Raw genomic sequence first — 16,459 nt, forward strand, 5'->3', positions numbered from 1 at the left:
TAACAGCCAGAGTTTATCGCTCGATTATGGTTCCACTGCAACAAGTTTTTTTTGCTGCCAAGTTCGTTTGATAAGCCCTCCGGACGATACTAAACACGTAGATAGCCAGGAATGGCGATTTCTGGCAGCCGCCTTCTCTAATCTTATTTTACATTCTCATGCACCGATGTTGTCATTCTAAGTTCTACAGTTGAACGGTGTAATACTAGCCTGCAAGCAATAGGTTTTGGTTTACCAGGCTGATTGAATCGTAGCAGTTATCGTATTAGTATTTGTTCATTCACTGTGAGCCTTTTCATCGTTATGATACAATTCAGAGCCAGTATTCCAAAGGCATTTGGTAACACAAGGCTTGGTCCCACTCCAGGCTTTATTTCGACAGTTTCTTCTGGTGAGTTTAAAAAGCCTCTTTTCATCTATTATGAGCCAAGGTGATGAATCGTCGTCTCGGATTATCGATTGGTTTCATTCCTTTTCAAACGTAGCAAACTTGTGGAAAAAATCACCAAGCATACGATACAGACGATACCGATCGACGTCAGCTTCCGACGAAAATGGACCTTCTTACATATCGAACCCGGGCTCCAATCCGTTGCTCGAGAAAACTTTGGGCCAGCTACTCGACGTGGCAGCAGAAAGATTTCCTAACAGAGAAAGCCTTGTATCTGTCCATCAAAATATGCGGATGACATTTTCCGAGGCTCGAAAAAGGGCCGACAAATTCGCGGCAGGGTTGAAAAAAATGGGCTTGAAAACGGGCGACAGAGTTGGAATCTGGGGCCCAAATTCCATCGAGTGGAGCGTGGCTTTCTTGGCCATTGCCAGGGCTGGATTCAAGGTCGTCGGAATGAACCCTGCGGATCAGCTACACGAGTTGATGTACGGCATCGACAAAGTCGGGACCAAGGCTGTCGTTGCAGCGGATATTTTCAAGACTCAAAATTACCCGGAAATGCTGCTCAGTGCCAAGAGCCGGTGTCCAACTCTGGAACACATCATTATATTCAGTGATCAGCACGTAAGGTATATATTTAGGATGTCGAGTACCTGCATGTGTTTTCCATTATGCATAAGGTATATTCGAGGCTAAGTGTCCAATTAGCTTATCTTGAGGGAGAAAAAATTGTCGATTAGACAACGCGTCTCTGCAGGACTGCAAATATTTACAAGGTTAAGCATAAAAGTTTTATTTTTCGCTTCTGTTTACCAAAGTTTTAAGCTATTCACTGATCTGATGTGACATTGTGCGATAGTGGATTATGTCAAGTTAAACTCAGTCGCGCTTATCACGAAGCGATTTGGCCGTGTGTTATACAGATTTAATCACATTATATCTAAAGTTGACGTGAATCTCCATCTCAAACTTACAAGTATTAGGCCGTTCTCAAACAGCTTGACATGTGCAATGCGTCGATATCTAGGTTCTTAGCTGATGCATTTCAATATGTGCAAAATAGGTCAAACACACAGTGTTGCGACATGCGGAATTTATGATTACCATTCAGAAACCTGTTTTTTTTTATGTCTACCCGTAGCTTAGAAAATTGCACGTAATTTAGATTCGCAGTAAACTTGATTATCTCATTCTTTTATAGCCTTTCGGCTTTCAGCTTACAGCTGCGTTGTTCAGCAGCACCAGGATTGGATCGATATTTATTCAAGGTTAATATCAAATAGAATCCAGTTTACTTCACAGCAGGTTTTGCCCTGATGAGGATTAATAAAAATCCCAGCCAAAGGGACGGCTACACGAAAATGGGATAAGCTTAAGTTTTTTCATATTGATAAATAAACAATTCATGTAGATAGACTTGACACACGAGTATCACACAGGTCCAAAGTAAGCATTAGTCAACTTCGATAAGCCTTTTCGCAATAAACGATGTTTTCGATATCCGGCGATTTTTCAGTAGATCATATATTCCTCAGGAATTCTTCCTTCAATATTTTCTCCTTATTCGGGCGTAATTAAATTACATCGTTACAGACATCGGTCTCATTTCTATTTTCTCATACATCAGGAGCTTCTGCCCAACCCTAATAATCGGTGGATTGAGTCAATCAACTAATATCTCACGAAAAATGTTGAACGAAATTGACTCAGCGAATCACCTAGTAAAAGTAAAACCAAAGCCAGGCAAAATTTATTACTCACGTCATACGCATCGCAGGAAGGGATTATTTTTTAGGCAAGAAAATTTAGGGTGTCTAATTTTATGGCTCAGTGATGCCTGACCTGTATCCCGTGCACGAATCAACATCAGTCTTCGTAAAAGGTATCAAGATCACGATGCAAATAAAAATTTCCGGTCCGCTTCAATTTCCGTAAGGATTGATGAGGCGTAAAAGAACCTTTGCGATGTGCAGAAAATTATCTCGGTATTTTTTTCCTCACCGTTCATCAAAGCTGTTTGAGTCCCTTGGAAAACACTTTTTCAAAGAAATCCATTGGTATCACAATGAGTGGTTGGAATTTAATATTCATCCTTGTACAATGATCAAACGCGTGTCTGAATCCGGGCAGTCAAGGGAGTTTTTTTTCTGTTATCAGTGCCGCGTTATTAACCGTGCATAGTTCAATTAATCTAATGGACAAACGTGGCGGCCGAACTTTATCAAGCTCTGTGATCATTGCGGAAGAGTAAATACGCTTGCACGAAAAAAGTAGGAATAATTATTCAACCAAATTATACACGCAGATTACATATAGATGTGAAGAATAACACTCGACACTAAATTTCGTGAGTGGATTTTAATTAATTTTTCCTCGAAAATTTCACCCACCACAGTGGAACCAGGAGATTCGTTGACGTCGAGTCCTTGGCTAGTGGCATTGAAGTGGAAGCCGTCGGTGCTGAACAGAGTGAAATCTCTCCCGGGAGTGGCGCGATTATTCAATTCACTTCCGGTACCACTGGACAACCAAAAGCACCTGAGGTGGCCCACAGATCATACGTCAACAATTCCAGGCAGGTGAGATTGGGCGGTGTTGCATTGGAGGAGGAGAACTTTTAGACGCATTTAGACGAGTTAGCGATATACTTAGTCGCCCGATGACTCGTGACTCACTTTAACTTTAACTTTAAGTGTATTTTTTTTTCGCGGAACAAATACATCATATCAAACGACGCCAACGGAGGAATTAATGGAAGTTGTGGAAACGCGTCAGGCTAAGTTTGGCGTGGAAGAAGAAACAAGGACAGATCAGATAGGAGTCAATTTTTTTTCTCACACTAGAATTGTCCCGCTACAATAAATTTGAATCTCCGACTGAAAGATTACGGGTATACATTTCAAGTTAAAACCGGTCTTCAGATGTGAAGAGTAAACCCAATCACGGTATTATCGTAACTTTCGTGTCCTACTTCTTTGGCAGGCTGTTGAGAGGTTTAGACTGAGTGACAGCCACCATAAGATCTGTCTTAACGTTCCATATTTCCATGCTTTTGGTCTGAACATGGGAATAGTGACGAGTCTGCAATGTGGAGCAACGGTCGTCCTTGCCGGACCATCTTTCAATCCTAAGGAATCGGTGAATGCCATTGTGAAGGAGAAATGTACAGTGATATACGGAACTCCTACGATGTGGGTAAGTCGAAAGGAGATTACTTTTGTGCCTAGGGAATGCAAACAGTCTCATCCGATTGTTTCAGGTGGATTTGGTGAACACGCAGCAAGAGATGATGGCTCCGATTGGCGAGATTTCGATCGGTCTCACCGGTGGCTCTCCAGCGTCGCCAGACCTCTTTAAAAGAACTAGAGAAACGTTTGGGTTTGACTTCATGAAGGTAGGTAGGTAAGAGACGTACTTATGTCGTCTCGCCGTTCCATTGGTGGATCTAGCTTGACTTGGAGACGAACGAATTCCAGTCACAGGAACTCGAATCAGGTCTGCTGTTTTTTTTTTTTTTTTCTTGAATTCCAAGTCTCGTGAGTGGCGTAGTTAAAAGCTCGATCTGTAAAAACATTACGAGTCTAATTATTTAATCCGAACGATCAAAGCATCGCTCTCGCATCTCGTCAGCAGCATGGCACTTACCTCGGAGGTGCAAGTGGCCTTACAGCATCCACTTTGGAGTGGTTATGTGGCAAAAGTAACGCCGGTTACAGTCGGCAATGAGGAAAGGAGTCAACTTGTGGTAGGGCGAGGCCAATGACTCGGTCATTCATTCCTATCTATGCGGAGATCTTTCGCAGGAAGCGGGATGCATCGGAAGTCGAACAACTCGCGGCTGCCTACTATGCAAGATCATCGTATGCATGTGTGTTCGTGTGTGTGGAGAGACTACTAAAAATCCCCCCACACATGCGGCATCAATGTGGCGAGACCTGTGGACGCTTCTTTAATTGAATCCACAATGCAATTTTGTGTACGAAGTATTTGTTTATCTGCAGGTTAACGGCATTCACACATCCGCATATCAGGTGAGGTGATTCGATTCAGGTAACGATACCGGAAACAGGAGCAGAACTGTTGGGAAACGATCAAGTCAAAATTCACGCTCCAGTTTGAAGAACTGACTTCCACTTGCTGGGTTTGCTGCAGACTTGCTGAAGTATTATTGGACTTGGAAAAAGTCATTTAAGTATTCCCTCAGTGGGAACCTTGTCTGACGCCAACCAAATGGAATCATTCAAATTACCGGGTCTTGAGTGCATGTTAAGATGCAAGACTTGCTCTTGGTTCTTGTTCGTTTACCGCGGGTTAAACGACTGAAATTTGATGGGGAACAGTGGGGGAGGAAAATTATTTGATTACTCCGGAACAGTAGCGAACTGATGATTCTTCGATACCGCAAATGTGAAGGACGACTTCACAGACCACTTCGGAATTTGCTAATAAAGTGCGTGCACACAGTTATCGTTCGATGTATCGCCAATTACGAATGAAAGTGCCAGTCGACCCATCCGTTCGAGGCTGGGTTCAAGAGCCAGTTAGTGGTCTGCAGTATGACACTGACCGTGTAGGTTAAATTAGTTCAATCGACTTCAAGGCGTGCCAAACGCGCAGAAGAATGATAATATGAAAACAGCAAAGATGTAGGATTTGGTAGAGAAGCTGCGGCGACCACTGGACGAGCCTCGCAGCCTTGAGATGCTATTTTGGACTTGCTTTTACACCGGTTTGCATTGATTCAAATTGCCGAAATGCCAGTCTTTTTTAAAACGCGGTAATGAAAACATCCGTTGCGTAACGAGCAGCCTGCAGGCTCAGCACGTGCCGCGGAACTTCTTCATCTGCAAATTGCCACACCAATTTTAACGAACCCAAATTTAGCGTTAACACGGATTTAGATCCCTTTACCCATCGGACTAACGTCTTTTCGTTTTTTCTCTAATTACAGTCGATATACGGATTGTCCGAGACCACTTGCATGAGCTTCCAGACGCCGCTAAACACGCCCAGAGATATTGCTGAAACGACTGTTGGATACTTATCGGATCACACCGAAGTCCAGGTGACCAAACTGCGCCTCTAGAAGAAAAAAAAACGCAATTTGTAAATTCGATAATCTAACCAGTAAACAATTCTGCTCAAATACATATTTTAACTTTAACTTGCTAAACAAACAGATTTGACAAATTTTTTGTAGATGTAGTTACTAATCATGACTAAAGATCGCTATATTTTCGGCTTTTTATTCATCACTCTATGTGGACATACGTTATAATAGCTTGAATTTGAATACTTATAGCGTAGACCGCGTTAATTTATCATTCTCAAAACGTGAATGGGAAATTGGAAAGAATTAGAGAACGCAAAGACAACTGACTGACGGTCGGAAGGCGCGAAAGTGGGAAATCGATCTTGGTTAAAGTAGTTTACAAGTGAAAAACCGGTCGTTTCAGTGTTTACGTCTTGCACACGTGACCATACGTACCTTGCACTGCAGGTGGTCGACGAGAATGGAGTTCCCGTTCCATTCGGAACACCCGGAGAACTCTGGACTCGCGGCTATCACACGATGATTGGTTACTGGGGAGACAAGGAAAACACCAGGAAGACCAAGACCGATGATGGCTGGCTGAAAACTGGGGATCAGTTCATCCTGCGGCCAGACGGCTACGGCCGGATCATCGGCAGACTCAAGGACATGCTGATAAGGGGCGGTGAAAACATATTTCCGAAGGTGCGTAGACAGTGTCTGTAGGATATTGATGCATGGCGGTTTGGAAAGCCTTTGCGTCGTGCTACGGAGTGATATTTTATTTATGACGCGAAGCACCGATAAGCGATGAATCTGAACGATATCGATGAAGCGTGAGCACCGGTAACGTTCGATTACAATTTCGAATGCGAACCGTGCCCGATTTGTCGCGGTACACCAAAGTTCATTTCCGGATTACTAATTGGAAAACCATGTCACTTAAGCAATGCTCCCGAGTTGTTCCTTTATTCGCTGTCAAACTTTTCCCGATTCGTGCATAATGCTTTGCTACGATTGAAGCTTAAACTCTTGCAGGAGATTGAAGAGTTCCTTGAGACCCATCCGGCAGTCATGGAGGCCCATGTTTTCGGAGTTCATGATGACCGTCTGGGCGAGGATGTCTGCGCCTGCGTTCGTCTAAAGCCGGGTGTTGCCGGCCTGACGGCTCAGGACATCAAGGAATACGGAAAGGAGAGAATAGCGCACTTCAAAATTCCGAGATACGTCCATCTGACCAAGGGATTTCCGAAAACGACCAGCGGAAAAATCAAGAAGCACGTCCTCAGGGAGAGCCTGGAAGCACAGGGAATTGTGCCGAAGAAACCAAACATTATCTAAGGGAAAAGTTGTATACAGTACATGTTTCTATTGATGATATGTTAGAAGCAATGTAACATCAAACTATTTGTACTTTCGTACTTTCTACATTCGTGCGTTGGTACTGCTGTACCGACAAGACAAGCAATCCTAATCATAAAATCTATATGTAATCTACATATTTTTTCGTATGTGAAAAAACATTAATTAACGAATTCACTCAAGTAGAGCTTGGAAACCAAGAACAGATTTTTTCTGTTAACCTGCCATTAATTTACAATAACAACGATGTCAACCTACTGAAAAATTCCATTCGTGATTTATGGAACTTACTGCTGGTATAACCCACGTGCGTGGGTGCGTACGAGTGCGTATCGCATATGCAAACGGCGTAGAGAGTATGGTATCTTCGGCACGTGATGTCAGAGTCTGAAGTAGGTGCGTGACTAGGTTGCGTAATAGAAAAGCCAGCCAACTTGGGACATTCGACTCCGAGCTTGATTTTGGCTTTCGTCGTTAAATAATGGAAAACTTGCACGAAAATATGACAACAAAAATTGACTCGTATGTATAATATAAGTGAATTAACGTACAAGACTACAATAAATTATTGAGGAAAGACCGAGGACGGGAGTTATCAATTAGCAAGACACATTATTATTACTATTGTAATTCTTTTTCTTCAATTTATAGAATTGTAGCATCATGTATTGAACTTGTGGTAATAGTTAAAGGTATCTTTTTTATTTGGTAAATAGAGAATAGAATAAATTTGTCCAACATTATATTATATATACCTATGATGTATATAAGTGAAGGAGAGAATTATCATTTTCTTTTTCTCCATGCGTGTTTTTTGTTAAGTTTGTTTTTTCTTTTTTCTTTTATGTTTTTTACCTGTCCTCGTCGTCGTCGATATCGATGAAAATCTTAGTTATCATCAGGACTACAAATATTTTTCCCTATTATTATAATAACTCTTCGTCATACAAATCTTCAGCTACAACTCTATATGTGTGTTGCATTTTATATTTAATCAATTCTACTTTATTTCTTCGTAATATCTTTCTTAATCGCTAGAACATCGGTTTCTTTAATTTCTTTTGAAATTTTAGACTGTTAATGTTCTTATGTACTATGTAGTATATGCATATCCATGGCTTTGTACAAAAGATACAAATAATTAACTTAAGTTATCTTTTATTATTCTTTATCTTCTCCGTTTTTCATGCTCTCTCTCTCTCTTTTACTTTTTGGCGATGATAAAGAATCGTTTTAATAATCAATCAACCATTATAGATGTACAATGTTTGTGTGCACGTGCGCTAATATATATGGGAAAACGCTGAGGACTTAAGCTGAAATTATCCCGTTAAACATATATAATATATAATCAATTCTCTTTGGCTGATTCGCGCTTCGAACTCTCCGCCAACTTCCTAATATTGATTATGAAAAATACAGAAAACGATGGAATTTTGCAAAACGGAACAACGTTTTCCTTTCTAACGATTTTGATGAATACATAGTAGAAAACACGAATAAATAAATCGATGACATGATATTCTCGCTAGTTTTACATGGTAAACATGTTAATTAATATAATATCTATGTATACATATTAATCAACTGCAACCACTCAAAATTTTATTGAATTTATACGTATAACTTCAGAAAACAAGTTTCCGACGTGAACTCATACCTACGTCCGTTAGTCGAGGGTCATTTCTACACGACGTGTGAACGATTCCACGATAATTGTTTTTATTTATTAATTTTTCTTTGTTTTGTTTAATTTATCTTTCAAGTCTATAATTTTACAGAATGGTCAAAAGTTTCTTGGGGATTCCATAAAAAATTAAAACATTCGCATTTACGACATAGTCGACGGTTTCTCATGAAATGGATCGTTTATATCCGACAATAATTTTAGAAACTTGACCAAGAATAAATCCCATCCGTATAGCGTTTAAAATCTTTTGATAAAAAAAAAACCAAACGTCGTCGACTCGATAGTTTGCGAAATTTTTACACTTTGCGGATAAGGGATAAATTTAATTCAAACAGTTTCGAAATTAAAAAAAAATCGTATTTAATCGAGAAATGGCGAGTTACGTTATGTACACTTAACGAGCTGCAATCACAGAGCTAGGACTTGCATTTCATCTGAGTATATAATAATTATAATAACATACACGGTCGATATTACGTATCCTCAAAACACATAACACGATTTGCATATCTTCGCTACTTTTGTCAACGTAATTCGAATAATCATTTTTACACTGTAATAATTGCTCGATCGTCAATAACAACCTCAACGTTCTGCTCGATCAGCCTATGATCGAATCGCAGGATAAAAGAACGCCTCGGAATATCGGCGACAAGGCTGCAAAATTAATCGTTCTTACACGCTTTATTTACGTGGAAACAGATCGATTTTTGAAGGATGCCTTATTCGGGTATAAAGTGGCAAATTGCTTTCCATACTAAACAGACGTCGTTTCTAACCGGATTAGAAAATCCCGTGATCCGTAAGGTTATTATTTTTGGTCCAAGTTATTACATAATCTCACCTTATATACTCAACAGCAACGCCCCGGTAATAAGTATACCTATATTACCTATATTATTATTATCAAACGTAAAACAGCTACATGTAGATTTTTCTTTCTATTACTATCATATTTTATTTTTTGTCGAACCGCGTCTCCTTCTCGTTATAATAATAATAATAATAACAATTATTATTATTATAATATTTCGTTTATCGAGTATATCATAATAAGTGTAGCGGCGTAATTGTTAATAATAATAATAATAAGAAGAATAAGAATAATAATAATAATGACAATAATAGATAATAATTATCTGTAAATATATATAGACAATTATATAATACTGGATTCCCCACCGCTCGTCTCTCACAATTTTATCTCACATATATTTATCATTGTCATCTCACCCCAGTTCCGTCGATTTTTACATATATACCTACATCCTTTTGCACCCTTAGTCTGCAGCTCGGCCTGCAGCATTAAGCGAACCGTGGTTTAAAATCACGCCCCAAATCTTTCTCTGCCTAGTTTTGCACCACAGGAGAGAAAAATCCTGCATCATTTTGACATATAATATATAACCATTCGTAAAATGCCAAAAACGAAGTGAATTTGAGAAAAAAAAATATAGAATAGAATAGGATAAAAATAAAAATAAAAAAATAATCTTGACGATAAAGAAAAGTAAAAAAATCCCAACGATGTAACTTGTCACTAATTTTCAACCTTACAGGGCAATTCATATGAGTAAAAAATGGTAAGAAAAGAAAAAAACAGTGTAATAACGATAAAAGAAAACGAGAAAAAAAAAAAAAAAATTCAAAACTCTTCACACGTGTTCGTACAATGTATAATAGGTATAGTCGAAAGTCTTAGAGGCTCTTGGTCCTCCTCCAGCCGCAGCAGGCGTCGGGGGCGATACGTCAACCCTCCGATTCGCTCCATGATAGTTCCATCGCTAGTCGTGGAATGTCGCTGCTGGCCGAGGATTCGTCTTCGCTGCTGGACGCCGAGGTCTCTTCGGATATCATCGCCTCGCCACCGGCCTCCTGGGGCCTCAGGCCGGGGCTCGGTTCCTGGTTAACGACGGTGGTATTAGTGGCGGGATCGCTTCTTGGTCTTCTTCGTGCGGCGGATGGTGTTGACGTGAATCCAGGCGAGGCCCAAGTGTCCTGGGGCCCGTTGTCGCCGATGGAAACGCTCTTCGAGCGGGCCCTGAGGACAACGGCTCGCTGAGGATTCGTCGCGCGAAGCGAACTCTGGCGGGAAACGGTGGCGGCTGTGACGGGCGAGGATGAGGACGGCTGTCGGGGCCTTTTGGGCCTTGAGTCGCTGGGACTGATGCCGCGACTCGATCCGGAGCGGCGCAGCAAACGAGAGGCCATCGCCTCGGGCGATTCTTCGATCTCCAGAGTCCAGGATACCGAGTCGCTCTTCTCGACCATAGATTTAACCATCGGTGAGGCCGGTGGCGAGTCGTCGAGCGAATGGGAAAGGCTCGTGTGCTCCGGGCCCAACGATCTCGTCAGACGCTGCGGTGGGGCCGCGAGCTGATTCGCCAGCACCGTGACGACCTCGTTGTTCTGACGCAGCCGCCATTGCAACTCTTCGTTGTGCTGCGAGAGCCGCTTGTTCTGCTTTGACTCCTGGTGGAACGACTCCAGCAGCACCTTGTTCTCGTGCGATAACTGACGCTCGAAAGTCTCCTTTCGCTGCAGCTGCGCGCGCAGATCCTCGCTCCGCGCCTCCAGTGCTACCACCTTTGCCTCGAGCGCCTCCTTCACCTCCACTTCTCGACGGAGGTTGTCGTTCTCCGCTCGCAACGCCGCGATCTCCTGGCTCCGCAGCTCGAGCACCGTTCGGAGGGAATCCGCCTCCGCTCGCAGCGCTGCTCCCTGATCGTGGACCGCCGATCTTCGCTCCGTCGCAGCTTCTCGTCGCATCAGGTCCGCTTCGTGCTCTGTTCGCAGGCGGGCTATCGTCACCTTCAACTCCTTCGTTGAGTTGTTCAGTGTGTCCTGAAGACGCGCTTCGCACTTTTCACGCTCCTCTTGGAGCGCTGATTCCATCTCCGTAAGACGCTGAGCGTGACGGGATTCCACTGGAAGATTTAGAAATTTGGTACGAAATTTTTTGCTGCATGGTTTAAATTTTGGACGAACTTGAATATTATAAAATACGATGGAATTATCCTTTGAAATCATTTATGATCTTTGTCGACGTTGTAAAATCGTTAGCAATCTGATGGTATTGTTCTAAAATATTTTTCTATTTTTCAATTTTTTCGTTAAAATTTGAGGACATAGATTAGTTTGACTTTACTCAAAGACGGTCTACTTCATTGGGAAAACTATTTTCACAAATTCAGTCGAACAGGTTTTAATTGTTGTTAATAGCAAATGAAATATTGTTATTTTTTGGTCATAAGATCAATAACGGTACAATCTAGAAAAATTAAATAATTAACGTCACCTGCAATGTGATAACGAGAATGTTCCAATGGAACTGCAGAGAATATTCTTCTCAACAAGATGAGCCACCGTGAAATAAAATTAGATTGACAATCAGATTTTCAACTATTTCAAAGTAATGCGAAACAAAAAATCTATGACTAGGTGCTAGTTTATAATATCAGACTGTTTCCCTTGCATTGTTGGGAAGATCTCAACAGTTTACGAATATCCGAATTCGATAGATCCTCAGCGTGCGCCAATCTAATAATAAAATGAGCGAAAAGTTATTGATTCTTAAATAACGAACTTCCCGTAAGTCGCGTCGATTCGATTGCCATCATTATTACCCATAAAATCTCTACGAGTATGTAAGGTCGAATATTGATGGGCCATGTCCACGAGTAAATCACTGATGCAAACGAGCCTCGATAAACGTAGGTAATAAAATGACGTTATCCACGTATTATTTACTACATATAACGTAGTTGCACTAATATTTTATATACCTAATAGTAACCGACCGCGTGTTTGACCCTGTAATATATTCCGCAGTTTAAACCGCGTGCGATGCACGACAGGCCGTTGCACATTACAAAGTGCAGTCTAAAAAGTAACCAATTGATCCACTTAACCCGCTGCTTTCTATTCACACCAGCCTTACGATAATTACACTTCGTTAGGACCAATCGTGAAATTCTATCCCATGACATTAATTACATATTATACATATATAATACGTAATGTAATACCATGCGATTAATTATTCCGAGAGAAGATGGTATAAAAAATACAATCCGGTCGAGATCACACGATCATTAATTAATTAATTAATTAATTAATTAATTATCACGTGGCAATTAATAAGCGCGCGACAATGCAGCTGAGCAACTCAGGAAGTGACGTTGAAAAGTCATTCGTACGTCGTCGAGTCGCAATTGGTACCTGCGCACGCTTCCCATAGCGGTAAACTGACTGTACTTAATACACCAATTCAACGAATGTAGATGTACCTACGGATTTTTTATTCATACGGTGTACAAGTCGCGGTATTTTTACCGATGGCCAATAGTGACAAAAAAAAAATAAATAAAAATAAATAAATAAAAATAACACATAACAACAAGAATAATGGACCTGATTTTCTCGATTCGACCCAAAATTTCGTTCAGCTTAAAATCATTATACAAATTCGTTCTAGCGGAAAAATTTATGGTTGGCACCACTGACTGGGACCGGATAAACGGAATTACGACAGTGATTTAGCGGTGCGGAGACAAGTTCGCAGGCGACGTAGAAACGACGGGACTTACGCTCAGCTCGTAGATTATCCAGGGCCCGTTTTCGTTCGTCGTGTTGCTCGGTTAACTGTTGTTCAACACGGCGATATCCGGCCCTTAACTCTTCCGCTTCGAGCCGTGCCTCCAGCCATTCAGTCTTCATCCTCTCGCAGTCTTTCTTCAGTCTCGGTGCTGAGAAGCCATCGAGCTGTTATCACATAAAATAGAGAAAAAGAAAACGGAGGTAGAATTATTGCCAGACACGAATTTAAAACGTCTAAAAGATAAAATATATTTTTTTTAAAAACGATATATTCAGGGTTCAATTCTAGGGAATTTAATTAGGGATCAATTTTTTACACTACTATTAATACAATTATTTTAATTGAAAATTAGAAAGTCCTGAATTTAGGACAAAAAAAGAACATTTAAAATGGTAAATTCCATGACAGATGAATTCGAAATATTTAAATGTTTTCAGCAGTTGAATACAATGCCAGCTGACGACGACGACAGATGAGTTCATCGATCTGATGATCAAGGTTCTGGGATCTAGAGTCACAGAACGCGATCTTACATCAAGCGTTAATTAATTTCTACCAAGTCAAACTTTACAGATGTGTAATGTTACGAAATCATGTGACGACGAGATGACGCTTTTGTCAATGAACGTGGTTACAACGACCGTCGTTCTAAATCTTGTGCGAGCAGTGAAGAAAAAAAAAGTAAAAAACGGCTGCGCAGCGTAATAATTTGCAACCGACTACACGCGTCTAAAAGAGCACGAAATCGGTCCAAATCATAAACGAAAAAGTTTTCCTCCAGCTTGGAGAACAACCGGACAACTGTTTGCGCCTCAGTTTTTGTTTTGTGAAAAAACGATGAAAAAGTTTGAAACGAACGAGCAAAACTACGCGTCTGCATTTTATGCGCAATGCTTGTGTTTTAATAATTAAGGTCTTGCTGATTAGGCTGCGTTAAAAATCGGTGAGTAACGGCTGTGCGATAATTATAAACAAGGTGTGTGTAAAGAGTTGTCTTGCATGATTCACACATTTGTTTCGGTTGTATCTCGTACGGTAGATGCTGGCTACGAGTATAATTATAAATAACGCGTGTTATTACGGACATGAAAATATTGATGCAGCCTTGCGTGTTTGTAGTGTTACATGGTAAAATGAGACGGGTGAGTAGACTGTGGATTGTGTATAATTAAAACTATTGTACAAACAAGCATCCGTTCACCTCACAAAAGCTCTCAGTGTGCTAATAGTTTACTTTAGAATCGTTCGATCGGAACGATAAAAAAAAAAAAAAAAAAAAAAGGTCGGTTAAAGGCACCCGGAATTATCGTACAAACGATCAGAAATTTGAAACCGATTTATCAGGAACACCATTTATTTCGATTTTTGAACAATCGTCGCGGCTGTTTGTCTATATACACAGTTAAATTAAGGAAAGAAAATAAATGTATCGTTCATAGACGTGTATAGAAACGTGAATAAATTCAAAATGTAGAAAAAATCGTGAAATATTTTCTGAAATAGGCAAAGAAGACCCAAAGACATATTTCCTGAATCACGAAATGTATCTCAATTGCTTTATTTATACCTGCAAAGTGAAAAACCGGTCTGAACATTTCACCTGGTATTGCATATTGCTCAGTTTCGAAAAAAGATTCGCAGAATAATGTAAATTAAAAATATTCGTCAATATTGAGATCTTTTTTAGGGCTTTTCGTAAACATTTCGAGTATTTTATTAGTTTTAGATAATTATCAACCCCTAGATGAGGTTTGAGAAAAGGAAGAGATGACTCACCTGGTGAGCGAGGTACTGCACGATGACGGACAAGGCCTGGACGGAGACCTCGGCTTGTTTAAGGTGGATTTCCTCGTGCGTTGGGTCAGTCTGATGGGCCTGTTCCCGCGTCTCAATGGGCCCCCTAATCGGCGCAGGGGTAGGTTCCTTGGCCCCGCGATCTGCAACGAATGTAACCGGACCCATCACCATCTGCGGTCCGGCTGACAGACCTTTTGCCGTTACGATTTTTCACCTCAATCGTTTCCTACCCTCAAATCTGGTCCTTCTTAACCATTGAGATTCTTTCTTTCTCACACTCTAAAATCGTCGCACAATCGCAGTAGAAAAAACTTCCAGCACAACAAAATCCTCCGAGACTTTTGCTCATTGTAATTTTTGCACGTTGTTTTTATCAAGGAAAACATCACGATCGCGATTTTCATCTTCGTTTAGGTACGGCTATTAAAATTTCAATCCGATTTGTTTAATTTTACAAGCTCGAATATCTGCGCAGTTTTAAAAGTGGCTACACTGTTAAATTCTCTCGGACAGAAGTTTATTTTTTCTTCTTCCCCAACTGTTAGGTATACTTGCCAATCTTTATTTTGCGCACTCGAAAAAAAGTCTCTCAAGATCAGCCTAACTTATGTGTAGAGCATACATATAATACATGCTTCAACTTATAGGTTACAAATATTTTTAAACGTTCCACAGTTGAAGTTTAATGATCATGAGAAAGTTCGCAACTACTGGCTTGGCTGTACTGCTATTTAATTTTCCTTTGCCAATTTTTCACGCATTCTCTTTAGAATATTCGCAATCATTCGTAGCGAGAAATTTGTACCCTCTGCTTTGATTTTTGATGTAAAAAAAAAATCCAGCAAAATTGAAGGATTTTGAAATCAAATTGCAGTACATTTGAAAGTACATCCGCAACGTTTAATTATAGTTCAGAAGTGCCACGGCGTTGCAAATTTAAAAAAAATTAAAATAAGTCCCTTAGATAATTAGATTCCTGTACGTTAAGCACATTGCACAACACACCTTGACGCACAAATCGACACTTAATAACCGATCTACGAATGGTGATCGTTCGATTGATCCCATCAGTTTTAAAACAGTAAAAATCCGCAAGCTCGATAAATTATAACAAAAGTGATCCGTCATCGGTAAGAATCGTTCGATTCATTACCACCGAAGTTTTTCACCGTGAAATCGAACATGACAGAAGACTAAGCGACCGAAGAACTGGCATGAGAAAATTTTCAAAAAATGGAAGATCAACGATCATGATTCCCGCGGGACGCGGGCAAGTCCTCATCCTAATTGGCGGCGGGCTTAATTAGTCCTGTTTACTAATCGGGCAGCACTAAACGAGCGACGTTGTAGATCCGAAGAGGGCAGATCGCGACGGCGGCGGCGACGCGCACAAAGTCGACGCGACGACGACTGAATTAGCGCGAGCCGCCGCTTCATCGTCAAGTTCTAAGTGGTCGCCGCCTCCTCGCGGCCCCCTTACGATTCGTCGGTGGTGGGGCCCCGGATCGACGAAGGGGGCGAAAGACGTCGCGGATCGACCGCCGCCCCCCGATCATCGCGGCTACTTTGCAGAGCACCGGCTGA

The 16,459-nt window shown here is 41.0% G+C and overlaps 2 protein-coding genes across 6 annotated transcripts in view; one reads left to right on the forward strand and one right to left on the reverse strand.

The window, feature by feature from the left end:
• Positions 1-198: 198 nt before the first annotated feature.
• Positions 199-15,442, forward strand: LOC124407044 (medium-chain acyl-CoA ligase ACSF2, mitochondrial). Its single transcript, XM_046882844.1, has 9 exons — positions 199-391; positions 486-1,023; positions 2,790-2,973; positions 3,377-3,589; positions 3,654-3,788; positions 5,346-5,459; positions 5,895-6,131; positions 6,465-6,784; positions 15,334-15,442. The coding sequence occupies exons 1-8, from the start codon at positions 304-306 to the stop codon at positions 6,765-6,767; spliced, it is 1,812 nt and encodes a 603-aa protein (XP_046738800.1). The 5' UTR covers positions 199-303; the 3' UTR covers positions 6,768-6,784; positions 15,334-15,442.
• LOC124407041 overlaps positions 10,049-16,459 on the reverse strand; it is a 61,129-nt gene continuing 54,718 nt past the window's right edge. For 3 of the 5 annotated variants that reach the window (XM_046882837.1, XM_046882838.1, XM_046882840.1), the window contains 3 exons: positions 14,855-15,057; positions 13,068-13,242; positions 10,049-11,405 (listed from right to left, as the gene is read on the reverse strand). In XM_046882837.1, coding sequence (XP_046738793.1) covers positions 10,228-11,405; positions 13,068-13,242; positions 14,855-15,057 — 1,556 coding nt within the window. In that variant the 3' untranslated portion in view covers positions 10,049-10,227. The remainder of the gene's footprint in view (positions 11,406-13,067; positions 13,243-14,854; positions 15,058-16,459) is intronic. The other 2 variants (XM_046882841.1, XM_046882839.1) reach the window with 1 other exon arrangement.

Source organism: Diprion similis, chromosome 6 (genome assembly GCF_021155765.1).
Source record: "Diprion similis isolate iyDipSimi1 chromosome 6, iyDipSimi1.1, whole genome shotgun sequence".
Classification (NCBI taxonomy): domain Eukaryota; kingdom Metazoa; phylum Arthropoda; class Insecta; order Hymenoptera; family Diprionidae; genus Diprion; species Diprion similis.